Below are 19,911 nucleotides of genomic sequence, written 5' to 3' on the forward strand. Positions count from 1 at the left end.
TATTTAACTAAGATAACAGGAACAAAAGCCAACTGTCTCTCAGTACTATACAGTACATACTGTCTACAATTACAAAAAGCATATCCTTTCATCCTTTGAATGTACCATTTACTCTAAATAAGGATACCTCTGCATACATTCTCTAAAAAATGTTTTCTTCTATATCAACAGTTTTTACAAACATTTGAAGTATTCTTGGGATTTGTATAGTGTGTGTATATATATATATATATATATATCCCCTCTTTCCAAGCCAAGTCAAACCAGAGTGTGTTATCACCCTCTAGTGTCCACTAGACATTTAGCAGGTTCTGGCATTTTGACAGAAATACAAGGACCAAACCCAGTCCATTCTCAAACTAAATTCATTTAATTAGTCTTTCACTTTTGTTGCTATTTACAATGGTAAAACAAATAAATCAAATCATGATTTCCCCCCCCCCCAAACATTTTTTTTTTTGTCTGAACAACACCAATATTCTTTAATGCATTTATTACAAGATTGTCCAGCAATTTCTAAATCACAAAGTAGACTCTACATGCTCATAGGCCCAGTAGACAACAAGGACGTATATTAATTGTGTGTACAGGGCCGTATTCTCATTGTGTGTACAGGGCCGTATTCTCATTGTGTGTACAGGGCCGTATTCTCATTGTGTGTACAGGGCCGTATTCTCATTGTGTGTACAGGGCAGTATATTCAGTGTGTGTACAGCACTGTATATTCCACCATAGTCTCACTGCTCAACTTCTCATATCCATTCACTTCAGGGGTGATAGGGCCAGGAGTTTATCCGGACCACGTAGCCTGACCAGAGAAAACTCCAGGCCATACTTATAGGTTTTAAACTGGGTCGTGAAACACTCTACAAATGATGTACCTTAACCGTCAGTAAACCTTCAGTAAACCTTCGGTAAAGCTTCGGTAAAGCTTCAGTAGCTCCAAAGTTAATTATCATCCTCTTCCTACCAATTAATTCTCTCTCTTTTTGAATTAAGCCATAAGGCACTTTTATGTAAATACGAACTGTAATAAATTATTATTTACAATCATCTTTCCCATCAAGGTTTCAAATTATTGAGGACATCTAAGGGGCTGCAGGGGGATATGTGAAGTACCTGAACAATATGGTACTCAACCACAAATATAAACTTGGTTTGTTTGTATCTAATATCTCCTACCATGAGCTGAAGCTGTTGATATTGTCGTTTGAAGTTGTTTTCTTCAAGATCATTCAGGTGATGGATTGTTATTGTGAATTCCTCTAGAGGACACAGTCCTTGAATTAGTTATAACACAATCAATTCAACTGATTCCAATGTTATGGCCATAGCAGTGCGCAGTCAGAAGGTGCCGCAGCCAGTGTTCATTAGTTACCAAATGGAAGAAAACAGAAGGGACAATCTGAACTTTGTAAGAAACACTTGCTTTGGTTTTCCGTTACAAAACGTTTTACCATGGTGTGTCCTAATGAATAAGACCCTAAGGACTTCAAAAAGACAACAGACTAGCGTGTTCTGATCAATCGTTTCTAAATGGGAGCTGGTGTTGTCAGATCGTTTTCATTCTAACGCTGTACAGTGACTCAAATTAAAACGCTAAACAATAATATATAAACATAGCTTCTCTTTGCCCTTTTCGATCTTACAGTACAGTAGTTATGACAAGAAGCAGTCCGAGTCATAGGCATCGGCTTTGAAATAAGGGTGTGTGTGTGTGTGTGTGTGTGTGTGTGTGTGTGTGTTGATCTATTAACCTATCAGAAAAGATCAGTGAATATTGATGCCTGTCAGCAGTAAAAGTCCATTTGAGTGTTAGTGTTCAGTCTATCAATATGTATTGATCAATCTGATAGGTATTGACCTAGTCAGAAGTCTGTGTGCAGTATTACAGTCAGTAAAAACCACCAATGCAAGGCATGGTACATATAGATTCTCGTCGGTCGGTCGGTCGGTCAGTCGGCAGTAGCAGTCCAGAATATTGATCCAGTCATTCTAAAAGTAGAATACAGTAGAATACAGTAGAATAGCATTGGCTTAAGCGAGTTTTCACCATTGATAAATCCATGATGGGAAGTGTGCACACTTCAGAAGAAGGGTGAAGAATCGGGACATAGCCTCAATGTGCACAACAGTGTTGTGACAGTCAGTCTGCACACGTTTGTTCCACTGCAGAGTTAGTGAGTGCCATAGGGTTGAATGGGTGTTTGTTGTTATTCTAGTCCTTGTTTGTTGATGTTGTTCAGGAGCTTCCGTCGCTCCAGTGTGTGGCCCACTCCTTCTTCTGGAGGATCCCTGCCTTCTGCTGGCTCTGCTGGAACTGGGGCCGGTCTTGACGGGGGATCTTCACTGCATGGTACTGAGGCACTTTGTCTTCATACTGGACCCGACGGAAGAAACCACACTTTGGCAGAGAGAGAGAGAGAGAGAGAGAGAGACTAGGTTGATGTTGCTATGCAACCCAAGGAAGATTTTTGGTTGCTGATTATGAAACATTGTGCATGTGCCACAAAAGCCAAAAACATCCAGGTGATTTGCATAAAGTTTGAATAAAGCAGGTGACACACAACAAGCAAAGTAAACACACCACACAGCATAATACCCATATGCTGTCAACACACTCTTGCACCGCCATTTTGTGAGAAACAAGAAACAAGTTCTTTCTGGCATTCTAACCTAATCTAATCAGGAGACATATGACCAGATGAAATGAGATTATTCATGAATAGAACAGGAAGGACAATCTCATCAGGAAGAGAACATGTAAACAACCTCCTACAACGCCACGATGAACTTGTTTCAGGTATACAGAGGTTTACAGATCACAACTCAGGCAAAGTCACAGCACTGACAGGCCGGTGCAGAGCAGGCCAAGGTACAGAGCAGGCCAGGGTGCATGGCTTTACCACTTGGAGAGAGGAGAGGGCAGGAACCTATTGGTCTGACGCCTGCTTCTCAACCTCAGAGGGCTGAGCATGCATGTGGGCGTGGTAGTACTCTGTTTCGTACTGCGGGCGGCGCTCTGTACGCTTGAAGAACCCACACTGGGGAGGAGGAGGAGGAGGAGGAGGAGGAGGAGAGGGAGTTACAACAGAGATGTGGAGGGAGGAAGAGAGAGAACACAGTTTGAAAAAAGTAAAGAAGAGGAGAGGTGGACTAGAGAAGAGAGAGATGGACTAGAGAAGAGAGAGAAGGAGAGATGGACTAGAGAAGAGAGAGAAGGAGAGATGGACTAGAAAAGAGAGAGGACTACAGAAAAGAGGGGAAAGATGGACTAGAGAAGAGAGGGGAGGATAGATGAACTAGAGAAGAGAGAGGAGAACTAGAGAAGAGAAGAGAGGGGAGGAGAGATGGACTAGAGAAGAGAGAGGACTACAGAAAAGAGGGGAGAGATGGACTAGAGAAGAGAGGGGAGGATAGATGGACTAGAGAAGAGAGAGAAGAACTAGAGAAGAGAGGGGAGGGGAGGAGAGATGGACTAGAGAAGAGAGACAAGGACTAGAGAAGAGAAGAGAGGGGAGGAGAGATGGACTAGAGCAGAGAGGGGAGGAGAGATGGACTAGAGAAGAGAGAGGAGGGCTACAGAAGAGAGGGGAGGAGAGATGGGCTAGAGAAGAGAGAGGAGGAGAGATGGGCTAGAGAAGAGAGGGGAGGAGAGGAGAGATGGGCTAGAGAAGAGAGGGGAGGAGAGATGGACTAGAGAAGAGAGGGAAGGAGAGATGGACTAGAGAAGAGAGGGTAGGAGAGATAGACTAGAGAAGAGAGAGGAGGGCTACAGAAGAGAGGGGAGGAGAGATGGGCTAGAGAAGAGAGAGGAGGAGAGATGGGCTAGAGAAGAGAGGGGAGGAGAGGAGAGATGGGCTAGAGAAGAGAGGGGAGGAGAGATGGACTAGAGAAGAGAGGGAAGGAGAGATGGACTAGAGAAGAGAGGGTAGGAGAGATAGACTAGAGAAGAGAGAGGAGGGCTACAGAAGAGAGGGGAGGAGAGATGGGCTAGAGAAGAGAGAGGAGGAGAGATGGGCTAGAGAAGAGAGGGGAGGAGAGGAGAGATGGGCTAGAGAAGAGAGGGGAGGAGAGATGGACTAGAGAAGAGAGGGAAGGAGAGATGGACTAGAGAAGAGAGGGAAGGAGAGATGGACTAGAGAAGAGAGGGTAGGAGAGATAGACTAGAGAAGAGAGGGGAGGAGAGATAGACTAGAGAAGAGAGGGGAGGAGAGATAGACTAGAGAAGAGAGAGGAGGGCTACAGAAGAGAGGGGAGGAGAGATGGGCTAGAGAAGAGAGGGGAGGAGAGGAGAGATGGGCTAGAGAAGAGAGGGGAGGAGAGATGGACTAGAGAAGAGAGAGAAGGAGAGATGGACTAGAGGAGAGTGCAGACTTGTCACAAAGAGATGGCATAGATGGCAATATCAAAGACATTGAATGATAAGATAATAATGGAAATAGATGTAAGTTGGCTGATGTACATTTTTTGTATGTGTAAAACAACACATTTCACCACACCTATCCGGTGGATGTGAGAATAAAAATAAAAAGTAACCCGTTTTCTTTCTTCCAGAGTATGCAGGCAAGCAGAGCCAGCAGCAGGATGCCAGCCAGGATAATAGAGATACACCACATGACCAACAGGATGTGGACACCTGCTCGTCAAACATCTCATTCCATAATCAGGGCTTTAATATGGATGTTGGTCTCCCAGTGTGGTCGCTCCAGTGTGTGTCTGCTATAACAGCCTCCACTCTTCTGGGAGTGATGTCAGGCAATGAGGACTGGTTCGCAGTCGGTGTTCCAGTTCATCCCAGAGGTGTTCATTGAGGTCAGGGCTCTATAGAGGCCAGTCAAGTTCTTCCACACCGATCTCGAAAATCCATTTCTGTATGGACATCACTTTGTGCATGGGGGCATTTTCATGCTGCAACAGGAAAGGGCCTTCCACAAACTGTTGCTGCAAAGTTCGGAGCACAGAATCGTCTAGAATGTTATTGTATAATGAAGCGTTAATATTTCCCTTCACTGGAACTAAGGGGCCAAGCATGAACCATGAAAAACAGCCCCAGACCATTACTCCTCCTCCACCAAACTTTACAGTTGGCACTATGCATTCGGGCAGGTGGCGTTCTCCTGCCATGCATCAAACCCAGATGCATCCGTCGGACTGCCAGATAGTAAAACGTGATTCATCACTCCAGAGAACATGTTTCCACTGCTTCAGAGTCCAATGGCGGCGAGCTTTACACCACTCCAGCCGACGCTTGGCATTGCACATGGTGATCTTGGGCTTGTGTGCGGCTGCTCGGCCATGGAAACTCATTTCATGAAGCCCCTGACGAACAGTTCTTGTTCTGACGTTGGTTCCAGAGGCAGTTTGGAACTCAGTAGTGAGTGTTGCAACCGAGGACAGACGATTTTTACTCGCTATGCGCTTCAGCACTCGATGGTCCTCTTCTGTGAGCTTGTGTGGCATACCACTTCGCGGCTGAGACGTTGTTGCTCCTAGACGGTTCCACTTCACAATAACAGCACTTACAGTTGACCGGAGCAGCTCTAGCAGGGCAGACATTGTATGAACTGACTTGTTGGAAAGGTGGCATCCTTTGACGGTGCCACGTTGACGCTGCTGATGTTTGTCTATGGAGATTGCATGGCTGTGTGCTCTATTCTTTTTTTTACATCTGAAATAGCTGAATCCATGAATTTGAAGGGGTGTCCACATACTGGTGTATTTGTATTGTATGTAGGTACATTAACTCATGTACCATAGGTACGGTAAGTCATGTGATGTGTGTTGTATCTTCTACGGAATGCAGACCAGCAGAGCCAGCACCAGGATAATAGAGATATGTAGGAACAGTAATAGAGGTGTTTATTCTGTGTTATACTAGGTGTTGGTACCTTCCAGAGGATGCAGACCAGGATAATAGAGATATGTAGGAACAGTAATAGAGGTGTTTATTCTGTGTTATACTAGGTGTTGGTACCTTCCAGAGGATGCAGACCAGCAGAGCCAGCACCAGGATACCAGCCAGGATGGCTATGAGAATCCACCACCAGGGGATCCAGTACTGGGCAGTCAGACCAACCTCTGGGTAAATCATCACTGGGACCTACAGGGAAAACACAGTAATATAAAGCAATGAGTGTTTTATTGTGAAGTGTCTTGTCTTTACTGTGTATGTGTCACTAGTAGTTAGAACACAGAGTCTTTTCCTGGTCAGGTCATGTGATCAGGAAAAACTCATGCTCTAGGTATTCATGTTAATAGTTAAGAGTGTGTGTGTCTGTCAGTGTGTGTGTGTCTCAGTGTGTCTCAGTGTGTGTCTCTCAGGTGTGTGTGTGTGTGTGTGTGTGCTCAGTGTGTGTGTGTCTCAGTGTGTGTGTGTCTCAGTGTGTGTGTGTGTGTGTGTCTCAGGTGTGTGTGGTGTGTGTGTGTGTGTGTGGTCTCAGTGTGTGTGTGTGTGTGTGTCTCAGTGTGTGTGTCTCTCAGTGTGTGTGCGTCTCAGTGTGTGTTTGTTACCTGTGCAGCAGCATCCCTCAGCACCAGGTGTTTGATGCTGGATTTGACTGTGATGTTGGCTCTAACCAGGAGCTCCAGAACACTGACTGATTGGAACTCCTGCCAGAGAGAGAGATGAGAAGAGAGGGATGAAAAAGAGGAGAGGAAAGAAGAAAAAAAGAGGGGGAGAGAGATAGAGAGGGGGAGAGAGAGAGGGAGAGAGAGAGAAAAGAGGAGAGGAGAGAGAGAGAGAGAGAGAGAGAGAGAGAGAGAGAGAGGAGAGAGAGAAAAAACAGAGGAGGAGAGAGAGAGGGAGAGAGGGAGAGAGAGAGAAAAGAGGAGAGGAGAGAGAGAGAGCGAAAAGAGGAGGAGAGAGAGAGAGAAAAGAGGAAGAGGAGAGAGAGAAAAGAGGAGGAGGAGAGAGAGAGGAGAGAAGAAAGGATAGAGAAGATTAACACTAGTCATTTACTAGGTGAAGGAGATTAGTGTGGCTCTGACCAGTAACTCCAGGTCTGAAAGAAACTCCTGACAGCAATAAATGATGTATTCAAAGGTTACAGAAATCCCTTTTAACATCAGTAGTTGTCTTGACACAACGTGCTTTATAGCAGGCCAGCCTGGACCCCAAAGAGCAGGCAGAAGCAGAGAAGACTTCATCAACACAGACATTTACTAAGGAGAGGAGACTACACTGGCCAAACATGATCAATGACATTATCAATTATATATTTATATGAGATGGTCAATAATAGGTTAGCCTGGCAAGAGACCGAGATCACTTTGTGCTTTAGCCAACTCCTATGAATCATTCCTCATTGTTTTATTTACAATGAATGACAAGGAGCACGGATAATGGCGGCTTTATATGCTGATTTATACATTGCCAAAATACAATGCAAAGTGTACCTTGTGTTGCCTTGTAGTTACAGTCTGTGATCGGCTCTCACGCCTTCATTATGCCCTTTCACAGTTACTGTTTCAGCAATACAAATGATACTATTTAACATACACTTTGCATTAAGTGGTACTTCAGGAAAACGTGCCAAGCAGAGACATGAAAGGTTGGAGCTGTGACAGAGTAATGGCCACAGTGTTGAGAGGTGTTGTTGTTGAGAGGTGTTGTTGAGGGGTGGTGTTGTTGAGGGGTAGTGTTGTTGAGGGGTAGTGTTGTTGAGGGGTGGTGTTGTTGAAGGGTAGTGTTGTTGAAGGGTAGTGTTGTTGAGGGGTAGTGTTGTTGAAGGGTAGTGTTGTTGAGGGGTAGTGTTGTTGAGGGGTAGTGTTTTTGAGGGGTGGTGTTGTTGAAGGGTAGTGTTGTTGAGGGGTAGTGTTGTTGAGGGGTAGTGTTGTTGAGGGGTGGTGTTGTTGAGGGGTAGTGTTGTTGAAGGGTAGTGTTGTTGAGGGGTGGTGTTGTTGAAGGGTAGTGTTGTTGAGGGGTAGTGTTGTTGAGGGGTGGTGTTGTTGAGGGGTAGTGTGGGTAGTGTTGTTGAAGGGTAGTGTTGTTGAAGGGTAGTGTTGTTGAGGGGTGGTGTTGTTGAAGGGTAGTGTTGTTGAGGGGTGGTGTTGTTGAGGGGTAGTGTGGGTAGTGTTGTTGAAGGGTAGTGTTGTTGAAGGGTAGTGTTGTTGAGGGGTGGTGTTGTTGAAGGGTAGTGTTGTTGAAGGGTAGTGTTGTTGAGGGGTGGTGTTGTTGAAGGGTAGTGTTGTTGAGGGGTAGTGTTGTTGAGGGGTGGTGTTGTTGAGGGGTAGTGTGGGTAGTGTTGTTGAAGGGTAGTGTTGTTGAAGGGTAGTGTTGTTGAGGGGTAGTGTTGTTGAAGGGTAGTGTTGTTGAGGGGTAGTGTTGTTGAGGGGTAGTGTGGGTGGTGTTGTTGAAGGGTAGTGTTGTTGAAGGGTAGTGTTGTTGAGGGGTAGTGTTGTTGAAGGGTAGTGTTGTTGAAGGGTAGTGTTGTTGAGGGGTAGTGTTGTTGAAGGGTAGTGTTGTTGAGGGGTAGTGTTGTTGAGGGGTAGTGTTGTTGAGGGGTAGTGTTATGTTTGTTCTTTGATTAATGCCGAAACCAAGCTCAGCATTACTACTTTTAATAACCAGATGCTTCATCTAGCAAAGTGCATCACTTGTGTAGCCATACAAGGCCATACAATTCTATCAACCACCACAAGTTCTGCATAGTGCATTGCATTATGGGAACAGTAGTCTATGTTAAAAACACATAATACAATACGTGAGAACAGGTTTTATCTATCTATAAGCTAAAAGCTCAAAAAGCACTTGTTTTTTCCTACTAGCACTGACTTTGCTGAGGGAAAATGTTCTTGCTACGTCTGTGATATGTTGTTGTCTCACCAATTATTTTAAGATAAAAATGCTATCTGTAAGCTATTTGAAGAAGAAAAAAGGTATCTATAAGCTAAAAAAAGGCACTTGTTTTTTCCTACTAACACTGACTTTGATGATAAATACTTTTTGGAGGGAAAATGTACTTGCTATGATTGGGATATGTAGTCTCAGCTAGCTATGTTAAAATGAACACACTACTACTGTAAGTCACTCTGGATAACAGTGTCTGCTAAATTACTCAAATAGAAATGTAATGTGATGTGTTTGTTTTACCTTCAGGAAGGGGCCGTTACACCACATGTCGTGTAGGGTGAATTGCATCATGGGAACAGTAGTCTTTGATATTACCACATAACAGCATAATGTGATAGGTGATGTGGTGTTTTACCTCCAGAAAAGTGCTGTTCCAAAGGCGTCCCTGGATCTTGAGGACAGCAGAGTCAGAGAAGCTGTGGAGAGGACACTGGAACAGCACACAGCGCGCTGAACCCAGCAGACAGTCCTACACACAAACAGAGGGTTGGGAAGACCATCGATGAGAATAGCAGGGTTGGTATTCAATCAAACTCACAGTATGGATGCGCTGAGGTGCAGGGCTCTAGGGGCATGTTTGTAGCACGTGAGCTATGTGATGTTTTTTATAGTGCTGACCTGATTACAACCAGTGTTATGGAGCAGTGAACTACATGTAGTTCAACCAGTAATTTAACTACATTTTACAGTAGCTTGATGGTAGTTCAACTAAATTCAACTCTTGGTAGTGTTTCCGGTAGTTAATTACTTTTTTAGCCATGTAGTGGTGTAGCTAACTACTGGAACTACACACTACTCCCTCACTCTCACTTTCTGTCCCTCCTTCACTCTCACTTTCTGTCCCTCCCTCACTCTCTCTCTCTCACCAGTTTGAGTGACTTGCGTCTCTCTGAGGCAGCCACAGCAGGCGTAGTCCTACCCAGACTGCCCTTGGTCATCACATGGCCCTCTTCTTCTGGGTTGGAACGCCCCTTCCTCCTGGCCTGCTCACAGGGACATGAAGCAGAGGACAACACACATTACATCACGTATATCAAATATATATATATCTTTTTTTACATCTCATGAAACCACAACAATACTTCGTTTTAGGCAAACAATATAATTATGCTTTAGCTCATGGGTGTGAGGTGGTGTACCCCTTTTTGTCCAATGAGGTTATTTCTGGACAACATTCTTCTCCATTTATGGAAGCCCTTATGGCTCAAGACCACTAAAATCCTACCTTCAGGCCTGCAGCCTGTGGCTGGTCGTCAGAAGGAGAACTGTGGGAGAACTTGCGTGGGTTGAGGGAGGTGTGGGGGGTACAGGGTGTTTCTGGATGGCCATGGAAGTGGAGAGCAGTGGGGTACAGGAGCCACTTCCCATTGGACAGCTCGTGAGGCCACATGACGTTGAGGAAGGCGGAGCCTAGCGTCTGCAGGGACGGCCCGGTGTTGGTCACCTGATCAAAACATGAAGGGTTGAATAGTTAACTGAATGAAAAAAAAACACACCAAAAACACACCAAAATATTCATATATTGCGCTCTTCACAACACTGCATAGCTTTTCATCTTATATCTTCCAATGTCCACAGCCATAGAAATATATCCCTGTGGTACATTATCAATCAATCAATCAAATGTATTTATAAAGCCCTTTTTACATCAGCAGATGTCACAAAGTGCTATGGTCTTGTCATGCCCTGACCTTAGAGAGCCTTTTTTATTCTCTATTTGGTTAGGTCAGGGTGTGACTTGGGTGGGCATACCTATGTTTCTATTTCTTTGTTGGCCTCTGTTGGTTCCCAATCAGAGGCAGCTGTTTATCGTTGTCTCTGATTGGGGATCATAATTAGGCAGCCGGTTTCCCACCTGTGTTTGTGGGTAATTATTATTTTCTGTGAGTGTTTGTGTGTGCCACAGTTGCGTCACGTTTGATTTCTGTTTACCTGTTTTTTTTTGTGGAAGGTTTCACTTCCATTAAAGATGTGGAATTACATGCACGCTGCGCCTTGGCTCATTTATGACAGGGAGTTTGAAGACAGTGACTGTGACAGGTCTAAGGTCTACACCTATTGTATTCGGCGCATGTGACAAATAACATTTTATTTGATTAGATTTTTAGAAACATGGTGGCTAGGAAAAACTCCCTAGAAAGGCAGAAACCTAGGAAGAGACCTAGAGAGGAACCAGGCTCTGAGGGGTGGCCAATCCTCTTCTGGCTGTGCCGGGTGGAGATTATAACAGTACATGGCCAAGATGTTCAAATGTTCATAGATGACCAGCAGGGTCAAATAATAATAATCATAGTGGTTGTAGAGGGTGCAACAGGTCAGCACCTCAGGAGTAAATGTCAGTTGGCTTTTCATAGCCAAGCATTCAGATAGAGACAGAAGGTGCGGTAGAGAGAGAGTAGAAAACAGCAGGTCTGGGACAAGGTAGCACATCTGGTGAACAGGTCAGGGTTCCATAGCCTCAGGCAGAACAGTTGAAAGTGGAGCAGCAGCACGACCAGGTGGACTGGGGACAGCAAGGAGTCATCAGTCCAGGTAGTCCTGAGGCATGGTCCTAGGGCTCAGGTCCCCCGGGAGGGGAGGAGAGGGAGAGAATTAGAGGGAGCATACTTAAATTCACACAGGACACCGGATAAGACAGTAGAATTACACCAGATGTAACAGACTGACCCTAGCCCCCTACACATAAACTAGATACTGGAGGCTGAGACATGAGGAGACACTGTGGCATCGTCCGACGATATCCCCGAACAGGGCCAACAAGGCAGGATATAACCCCACCCACTTTGCCAAAGCACAGCCCCCACACCACTAGAGGGATATACGCAGACCAACAACTTACTACCCTGAGGGAAGGCTGAGTATAGCCCACGAAGATCTCCTCCACCACATAAACCCAAGGGGGGAGGGGGGTCACAAGCCCGGACAGGAAGATCACTTCAGTGATTCAACTCACTCACTTGACGTACCCCTTCTAGGGACGGCATGGAAGAGCACCAGTAAGCCAGTGACTCAGCCCCTGTAATAGGGTTAGAGGCAGAGAATCCCAGTGGAGAGAGGGGAATTGGCCAGGCAGAGACAGCAAGGGCAGTTTGTTGCTCCAGTGCCTTTCCGTTCACCTTCACACTCCTGGGCCAGACTACACTCAATAATAGGACCTACAGAAGAGATGAGTCTACAATAAAGACTTAAAGGTCAAGACCGAGTCTGCGTCTCTCACATGGATAGGCAAACCATTACATAAACATTTAGCTCTATTGGAGAAAAGCCCTGCCTCCGGCTGTTTATTTAGAACTTCTAGGGACAATGCTTGTATAATGAAATACCTTTTTAAGGCTGTATAGCTTCTTGCATTCCAAAAAGTTCATGCTTGTGTGTGTGTGTGCAACCACACAACCTCTGGGCAGACAGGCTAAAGGCGCTTGCTTGCCCAATTCATGGAACCGTTGATCTACTTCAGAAAAACTGTCTAGAGTGATTTACTGTTGTTTTGACACCTCACTAGAAGCGTAGAATAACTAGCTGTTGCTACAGAACGAGACGACCAATATACAGTTAGTCTGCACCTTTTACCCTAGTTTCATCTCGAATTCTCCACACATGTACACATACCAAGATCACGTGTTTTCTATATGCTTGCATAAGATAGTTAGACTATATAAGGCTTCTGTACTCTTTGTGTCATCGAGCTCTCAGCCTTACACCTCAGAGTGCATGACTGACCAGATTTTGCAGTGTTACAAAAATGGAAAAAAGCTGTCCTTGAAATATTCTTGATATGTTTGTCAAAAGAGAGATCAGAGTCCAGAGTAACGCCGAGGTCCTTCACAGTTTTATTTGAGACGACTGTACAACCATCAAGATTAACTGTCAGATCCAACAGAAGATCTCTTTTTTTCTTGGGACCTAGAACTAGCACCTCTGTATAGTCCGAGTTTAAATGTAAAACATTTGCTGCCATCCTCTTTTGGGGAATGCTGTTTTTTAGTTAGCTTTGCGACAGTATCAAAAATACATTTAGGATTGTTCTTATTCTCCTCAATTAGGTTGGGAAAATAGAATGATCGAGCAGCAGTGAGCGCCATTTCCATTCCAATTTTCTGGAAGCTTGCTTCAGGGTTCGGGTATTTTCTGTATACCAGGGAGCTAGTTTCTTATGACAAATGTTTTTTGTTTTTAGGGGTGCGACTGCATCTACAGTATTATGCAAGGTTACATTTAGTTCCTCAGTTAGGTGGTTAACCAATTTTTGTACACCGACATCCTTGGGTAGGTGGAGGGAGTCTGGAAGGGCATCTAGGAATCTTTGGGTTGTCTGAGATCCTTGGTTGGGGTATGAGCAGATTATTTATTGTGATTGCAAACGTAATAAAATGGTGGTCCAATAGTCCAGGATTATGAGGAAAAACATTGAGATCCACAATATTTATTTCACAGGACGTAACTAGGTCCAGGGTATGACTGTGGCAGTGAGTAGGACATGTTGGACAAAATCCACTGACTCGATGATGACCCCAAAAGTCTTTTGGGGTGGCCTGTGGACTTTTCCATGTGAATATTAAAGTCACTAAAAATGTGAATATTATCTGCCATGACTACAAGGTCCAATAGGAATTCAGGGAACTCAGTGAGGAACGCTGTAAATGACCCAGGAGGCCTGTAAACAGTAGCTATAAAAAGTGATTGAGTAGGCTGACTAGAAGCTCAAAAGACGAAAACGCAGTCTTTTTGTTTTTGTAAATATACATTTTCTATCGTAAATGTTAGCAACACCTCCACCTTTGCGGGATGCGTGGGGGATATGGTCACTAGTGTAACTAGGAGGAGAGGCCTCATTTAACACAGTAAATTCATCAGGCTTAACCCATGTTTCAATCAGGCCAATCACATCAAGATTATGATCAGTGATTAGTTAATTGACTATAACTGCCTTGGAAGTGAAGGATCTAACATTAAGTAGCCCTGTTTGGAGATGTGAGCTATCACAATCTCTTTCAATACTGACAGGAATGAAGGAGGTCTTTATTCCAGTGAGATTGTTAAAGTGAACACCGCCATTATCATACTACATCGACTTTTGATTCCTCTCCTCTTCTCTCACCGTAAACTCAAACTCCACAGCACTCCCCACGTCGTCCAGGGTCTCCATGGCACTCTCCCCCTTCACAGCCCCACTGAAGAACAGCTGGTGTGGTTTGGCCAGCCTGAAACAACACAGAGACAGACAGGCGGATAGGGTCAGTGGACAGCTGGACAGAGCCTGAGAGCCTTATGGTACTACAGTTTACTGTTTGTATGTACCTCAGAACTCCCCGAAAACAGTAGCAACTGTCACTATCCTGGGTTAAATATCAATGAATGTGTATTGACCTACTGACTCACTGTACCGAATGACGCCTCCGGGGGCAACATTTTTTGACACACCAATGACATGAGGGTGTGACTTACACACTGACAGCCAGAGGGAGCTCTATGATGATTTTAGCCACGGCTGTGACTGGGGCCAGGTCTCGCTGTTCACTGATACTGAGGAGACAACACACACACATCATATTGCAATCTGGAAAAACGATCTATCTTCATTTTTGACTATATCAATTTGAATACATATATTGAAAGTAGCAATTCCCTTCCATGTGCAATGACAGTTGTATTACTCTAGTACCAAGCAAAGTCATCCACCTTGTGATTTGCCATGATATGAAAATAAACAATGTTTTTTTTTAGAGTATGAGAAAACTAAGATATATTAAATAGACCAACTATGAAAATGAGTTGCCCAGCCAGGACTTACGTAGCCAACAGGAGGTTGACAGTGAGTTCCGTGGTCTCTATGGTGATAGCAGACGTGCTGAGGATGATGTAGAATTTCAGTATAGCATCTCTCTTCAGGGGGTTTCCCAGCTCGCACTCTGCCTGAGAGCCGTTCTGATTGGCCTGGCACACCACCTACACACAGGAAACAGGAAACACAGGATTATTATACTGCTGATGTAGCAAAGCAAAGTTGCCATAAGGATTTCCTGACCACATCACCAACATATTTTTTTCTGGTTCTAAGCATAACATGTCAGCCTTGTCCAGAATCGATTCCTAGACCCTACCTCCTAGACACTGGTGGAGATCTGAGAGGAATGGAAACGTTTAGTGTGAATACCTGTCGTCCCCTGAAGCCAGAGTAGGAAAGGATGTCCGGCAGGGTTAAGATCAGGGTTGGGGTTAAGTCCAATTTACTTTGAAATTCCAATTCAATTCTTGAATTCACTCATGAAGTGAATAATTTATGTTGAATTCAATTTGATTTTGTTTTTAATCATTTCAACCTGTATTCCTATATTTCCAGTACAGCTAGGCTGTCTGAACAGTGAAATGATTGGGATTTGTGGAATTGTTGAGGATAATATTGAACTGAGAATTGCATTCTTGGAATTTACCTAAAATTGGAATTCCAAGGAATTAAAATATCTCTGAATTCAAAGACTGAACTGGAATTTGAATACAAAATAAATGGATTTTACACAGAGAGAGAATGGAATTAAAATGGAAGTTGTGAAATTGACCGCAACCCTGGTTAGGATTAAGGCTAGAGTTAGGTGTGAATACCTGATGTCCCAGAAGCCAGAGTAGGACAGGTAGTGTGAAATGCTTTTCTTGCAAACTCCAAACCCAACAATGCAGTAATGAAAATCAATGTAGTACTAAAAATAACATAAAGCAAAATAAGAAATAAGAAGAACATGAGAAAGTAAGAAGCGATATACAGTGTTAGTGCCAATACCATATTTACAATGTGCAGGGATACTAGAGTGATAGAAGTAGATACACTACATGGCCAACAGTATGTGGACACCCCTTCAAATCAGTGGATTTGTCCATTTCAGCCACACCCGTTGCTGACAGGTATATACAGTCGTGCAATGTACAGGCCGAGCACACAGTCATGCAATCTCCTTAGACAAACATTGGCAGTAGAATGGCCTGTACTGAAGAGCTCAGTGACTTTCAACATGGCACCGTCATAGGATGCCACCTTTCCAACAAGTCAGTTTGTCAGATTTCTACCCTGCTAGAGCTGCTCCGGTCAACTGTAAGTGCTGTTATTGTGAAATGGAAACGTCTAGGAGCAACAACGAAGTGGTAGGCCACACAAGCTCACAGAATGGGACCACCAAGTGGTGAAGTGCAAAAAAATAGTCTGTCCTCAGTCTGTCGTATAGTCCTGTGAGTGTGATTAGGAATAAATACAAGGGTCAACCAGTCTGTGTAGCCATTCTGTTAGCTATTTAGCAGCCTTATGGCTTGGGGATAGAAGCTGTCCTGGAGCCTGTTGGTGTCAGACTTGATTCACCGGTACCGCTTGCCATGCGCAAGCAGAGACAACAGTCTATGGCTTGGGTGGCTGGAGTCTTTAACGATTTTACGGGCCTTCCTTTCACACCACCTGATATAGAGGTCCTGGGTGGCAGGGAGCTCATCCATGCAATTGAGGGCGGTGCTGTTGCCATACCAAGCAGTGATGCAGCCAGTCAAGATGCTCTCAATGGTGCAGCTGTAGAACTTTTTTCAGAATTTGAGGGCCCATGCCAAACCTTTTCAACCTCCTGAGGGGGAAGAGATGCTGTCAGGCCTTCTTCGCGATTGTGAGCATGTGAACCAAGTCCTTAGTGATGTGAACACCGAGGAACTTGAAGCTCTCGACGTGCTCCACTGCATCCCTGTCGATGTGGATGGGCTCGTTTCCTGTAGTCCACAATCAGCTCCTTGGTCTTGCTGATGTTGAGGGAGAGGTTGTTGTCCCGGCACCACACTGCCAGGTCTCTGACCTCCTCCTTGTAGGCTGTATCATTGTCACCAGTGATCAGACCTACCACCATCGTCTCGTCAGCAAACTTGGTGCCCAGCCACCCTCATATCATGATGGTGTTGGAGTCGTGCGTGGCCACTCAGTCATGGGTGAACAGGGAGTACAGGAGGGGACTAAGCACACACCCCTGGGGGACCCCTGTATTGAGTGTTAGCGTGGCGGAGGTGATGTTGCCTACCCTCGCCACCTGGGGGCTGACCTGTCAGGAAGTCCAGGATCCAGTCGCAGAGGGAGGTGTTCAGTCCCAGGGTCCTAAGCTTGGTGATGAGCTTGTAGGGGACAATGGTGTTGAATACTGAGCTGTAGTCAATGAAGAGCATTCCAACATATTCCTCTTATCTAGGTGGGTGAGGGCAGTGTGGAGCGCAATTGAGATTCCATTGTCTATGGATCTGTTCGGGCGGTATGCAAATTGGAGTGGGTTTGCGGGTGTATGGAATGATGGAGGTGATGTGTACCATAACCAGCCTCTCAAAGCACTTTGATTAAAGATATGAGTGCTGCAGGGTGGTAGTCATTGTGGCATGAAGCCTTAGAGTTCTTGTGAACAGGAATGATTGTAGTCACCTTTCCTGCAGTCGAATTATCAAATCACCCTCTGGTGGCCTCATGGGTGGAATGTTCTTAATATTTTTCATAATTAATCAACTTGTTTTTTAAATACCGCAGAAATTCTGGTGTTTCTATGTCAAATGGTTTTGTTATATTTCAGTCTTCTGTGATGTACAGTCAAGTGTAATATTGAGACACAAACTCAAAATGTAATACATTTCATCCCTATATCTGACAGGTCTTCTTTTCTTTAAGCCCATAACCATGTGTGTGAGGTGTATACGTTTGTTTCAAAGTAGATTTGTTTAAGACTACCCAGAAACACTCTGTGTGACTCTGATTTAGCCCATTGTAGTCAAATGTTTAAGATGTGGGGATACAGACTGGGTCAAGGGGAGGTAGAAAATGACTGTGAATATGTGTGTGTGTGTGTGTGTGTGTGTGTGTGTGTGTGTGTGTGTGTGTGTGTGTGTGTGTGTGTGTGTGTGTGTGTGTGTGTGTGTGTGTGTACCTGTTGTCCCCTGAAGCCAGAGTAGGACAGGGTGTCTGGCAGGGTCACCAGTAGCTGGGCAGCATGGGCATCATCTCCATCCTCCTCTGGGGACAGAGGGTCAGAGGGCATGTTGGTGACGGTCACCTCCAACACCACCGACCTCTGGTCAGACAGAGAAAACACTGCCACCTCTTCATCATCCCTGCAATGAAGGGATTCAAAAGGAAATAGAAAAGAGGAATAGAGAAATTGGTTAGACATAGGATCTCTGGTCAGACAGAGAGAACACCGCCAGCTCCTCGTCATCTCCGGGATGAGAGGGGCATGAGGCGGCAGGTAGCCTAGTGGTTAGAGCATTGGGCCAGTAACCAAAAGGTTGCTGGATCGAAACCCTGAGCTGACAAGGTAAAATATCTATTGTTCTGCCCCTGAACAAGGCAATTAACCCACTGTTCCCCAGTAGGCTGTCATTGTAAATAAGAATGTGTTCTTAAATGACCTGCCTAGTTAAATAAATGATAAATAAAAAATGAGGAAATAGAAAAGAAGTGGTTAGATATGAAGTGTGGCACACCAGGGGGTTTGATCTAAATGTTTACACAGATCAGACACAAGTGTGATACCTCAGTTTCAAGGGTGTTTATTTAAAGAAAAAGAACCAGGTCTCCTCCATGAGACGTCTTCTGGGCTCCGGGGAATGCTGTCTCCTCTGGGGTAGAACACAGAGCCCTTTGGTTCTACCGGACTGTAAGGGTGTCTATCCGGTAGCAACCTCTCCCATGTGCTGCCCTGCTGGTAGCTTTATGGGCCCTGTATGGCTGGTGAGCAATCAGCCCCTTGACTACTCACCAGCCACAATCAGCCCCAATTAGTCCTGGCCGGGGGACCCGTCAAGACCTGGAATGTTCAGTAGAGGAAGCCACCGCCCGTGATGTAGACTCCGTCTGTCACCAGGCCTCAACGAGTCTCCCCCTGGTGGCTTGTCCGCGGTACGCCACACATGCCCCCTTAGCCCTGTCGGGAGGGGGGGGGCGGTCGTCAATGCGATGTATGTCTCCCTTCTCGATAAGGCATTCCTGTTCCCATGCTTTGCTGCTGAGCTGTACACAACAGAAAAAGAGAAGTGAGACTATCATTTGATGATGGGACACTTGGCAGGGGAACTTCCCCTGCCATCCAGACCAGGGAAGTATTGTAAGTCGCTCTGGATAAGAGCGTCTGCTAAATGACTTAAATGTAAATGTAAAGTATGGTCTGTGACCAGGGTGAAGTGGGTGCCAAACAGGCACTTCACTGCTAGACACTCTTTCTCGACAATCGAGTACTTATTTTCTCTGGGTATCAGCTTCCAACTTATTTTCATGATGGGGTGTTCCTCCACATTGTGTACCTGGGACAGGACAGCCCCTAGTCCCATGTCGCAGGCATCCGTCTGCACCAGCATCGGTACCTGGAAATCGGGCATCATCAGAATCGGATGGGAGCACAGGGCTTTCTTCAGGTGCTTGAATGCCGCTTCGGCCTCATCCAACCACCACTGTTTTCGGGAGGCCGGCCCTGGTCAGATTGGTAATGGGGGAGACTATAGCCGCAAAGTTGGGGATAAACCGACTATAATATCCCGCCAGCCCCAGGAAGGACATGACCTGTGTCTATCCCACCAGTCACAAACCACCTGGACCTTCCTCTCCTGGGGCTTGACATTCCCCTGTCCAATCAGTTAACCCAGGTACTCCACCTCCTCAAACACCAACTTGCGTTTCTTGGGATTCGCTGTCATCCCGGCTTGCTTGAGCGCGTCCAGTACCCAATTTTGACTGTGGATGATGATATCATCCAAATAGGTCACTGTGTACTTTTGGTGGGGTCGGAAGACTCGGTCCATCATGCCCTGGAACGTGGGTGGGGCTCCATGGAGATCGAACGGGAGGACCCACTATTGGTATAAGCTGTCCGGCGTCGAGAATGCTGTCTTCTCCCGGGAGGAGGCTGCCAAGGGTACCTGCCAATATCCCTTGCTCAGGTCCAGGGTGCTGATGTGCCGGGCCTTTCCCAATCGGTCGATGAGCTCATCCACCCTCGACATGGGGTAGGCGCCAAACAACCTGATGTCGTTCACCCCCCTGAAGTCATTGCAGAAACGCAGACTAC

The 19,911-nt window shown here is 45.4% G+C and overlaps 1 protein-coding gene across 3 annotated transcripts in view; it reads right to left on the reverse strand.

The window, feature by feature from the left end:
• Window positions 1-351: 351 nt before the first annotated feature.
• LOC106583707 (integrin alpha-7) overlaps window positions 352-19,911 on the reverse strand; it is an 85,689-nt gene continuing 66,129 nt past the window's right edge. For 2 of the 3 annotated variants that reach the window (XM_082967688.1, XM_082967687.1), the window contains exons 13-22: window positions 17,779-17,962; window positions 14,646-14,800; window positions 14,300-14,377; window positions 13,953-14,055; window positions 10,080-10,298; window positions 9,721-9,837; window positions 9,210-9,323; window positions 6,514-6,612; window positions 5,978-6,103; window positions 352-2,404 (exon numbers count right to left, since the gene is read on the reverse strand). In XM_082967688.1, the coding sequence (XP_082823814.1) occupies window positions 2,243-2,404; window positions 5,978-6,103; window positions 6,514-6,612; window positions 9,210-9,323; window positions 9,721-9,837; window positions 10,080-10,298; window positions 13,953-14,055; window positions 14,300-14,377; window positions 14,646-14,800; window positions 17,779-17,962 (1,357 nt within the window). In that variant the 3' untranslated portion in view covers window positions 352-2,242. Of the gene's footprint in view, window positions 2,405-2,906; window positions 3,045-5,977; window positions 6,104-6,513; window positions 6,613-9,209; window positions 9,324-9,720; window positions 9,838-10,079; window positions 10,299-13,952; window positions 14,056-14,299; window positions 14,378-14,645; window positions 14,801-17,778; window positions 17,963-19,911 lie in introns of all 3 variants that reach the window. The other variant, XM_082967689.1, reaches the window with a different exon arrangement.

Source organism: Salmo salar, chromosome 22 (genome assembly GCF_965601325.2).
Source record: "Salmo salar chromosome 22, fSalSal1, whole genome shotgun sequence".
In the NCBI taxonomy this organism is placed as follows: Eukaryota; Metazoa; Chordata; class Actinopteri; order Salmoniformes; family Salmonidae; genus Salmo; species Salmo salar.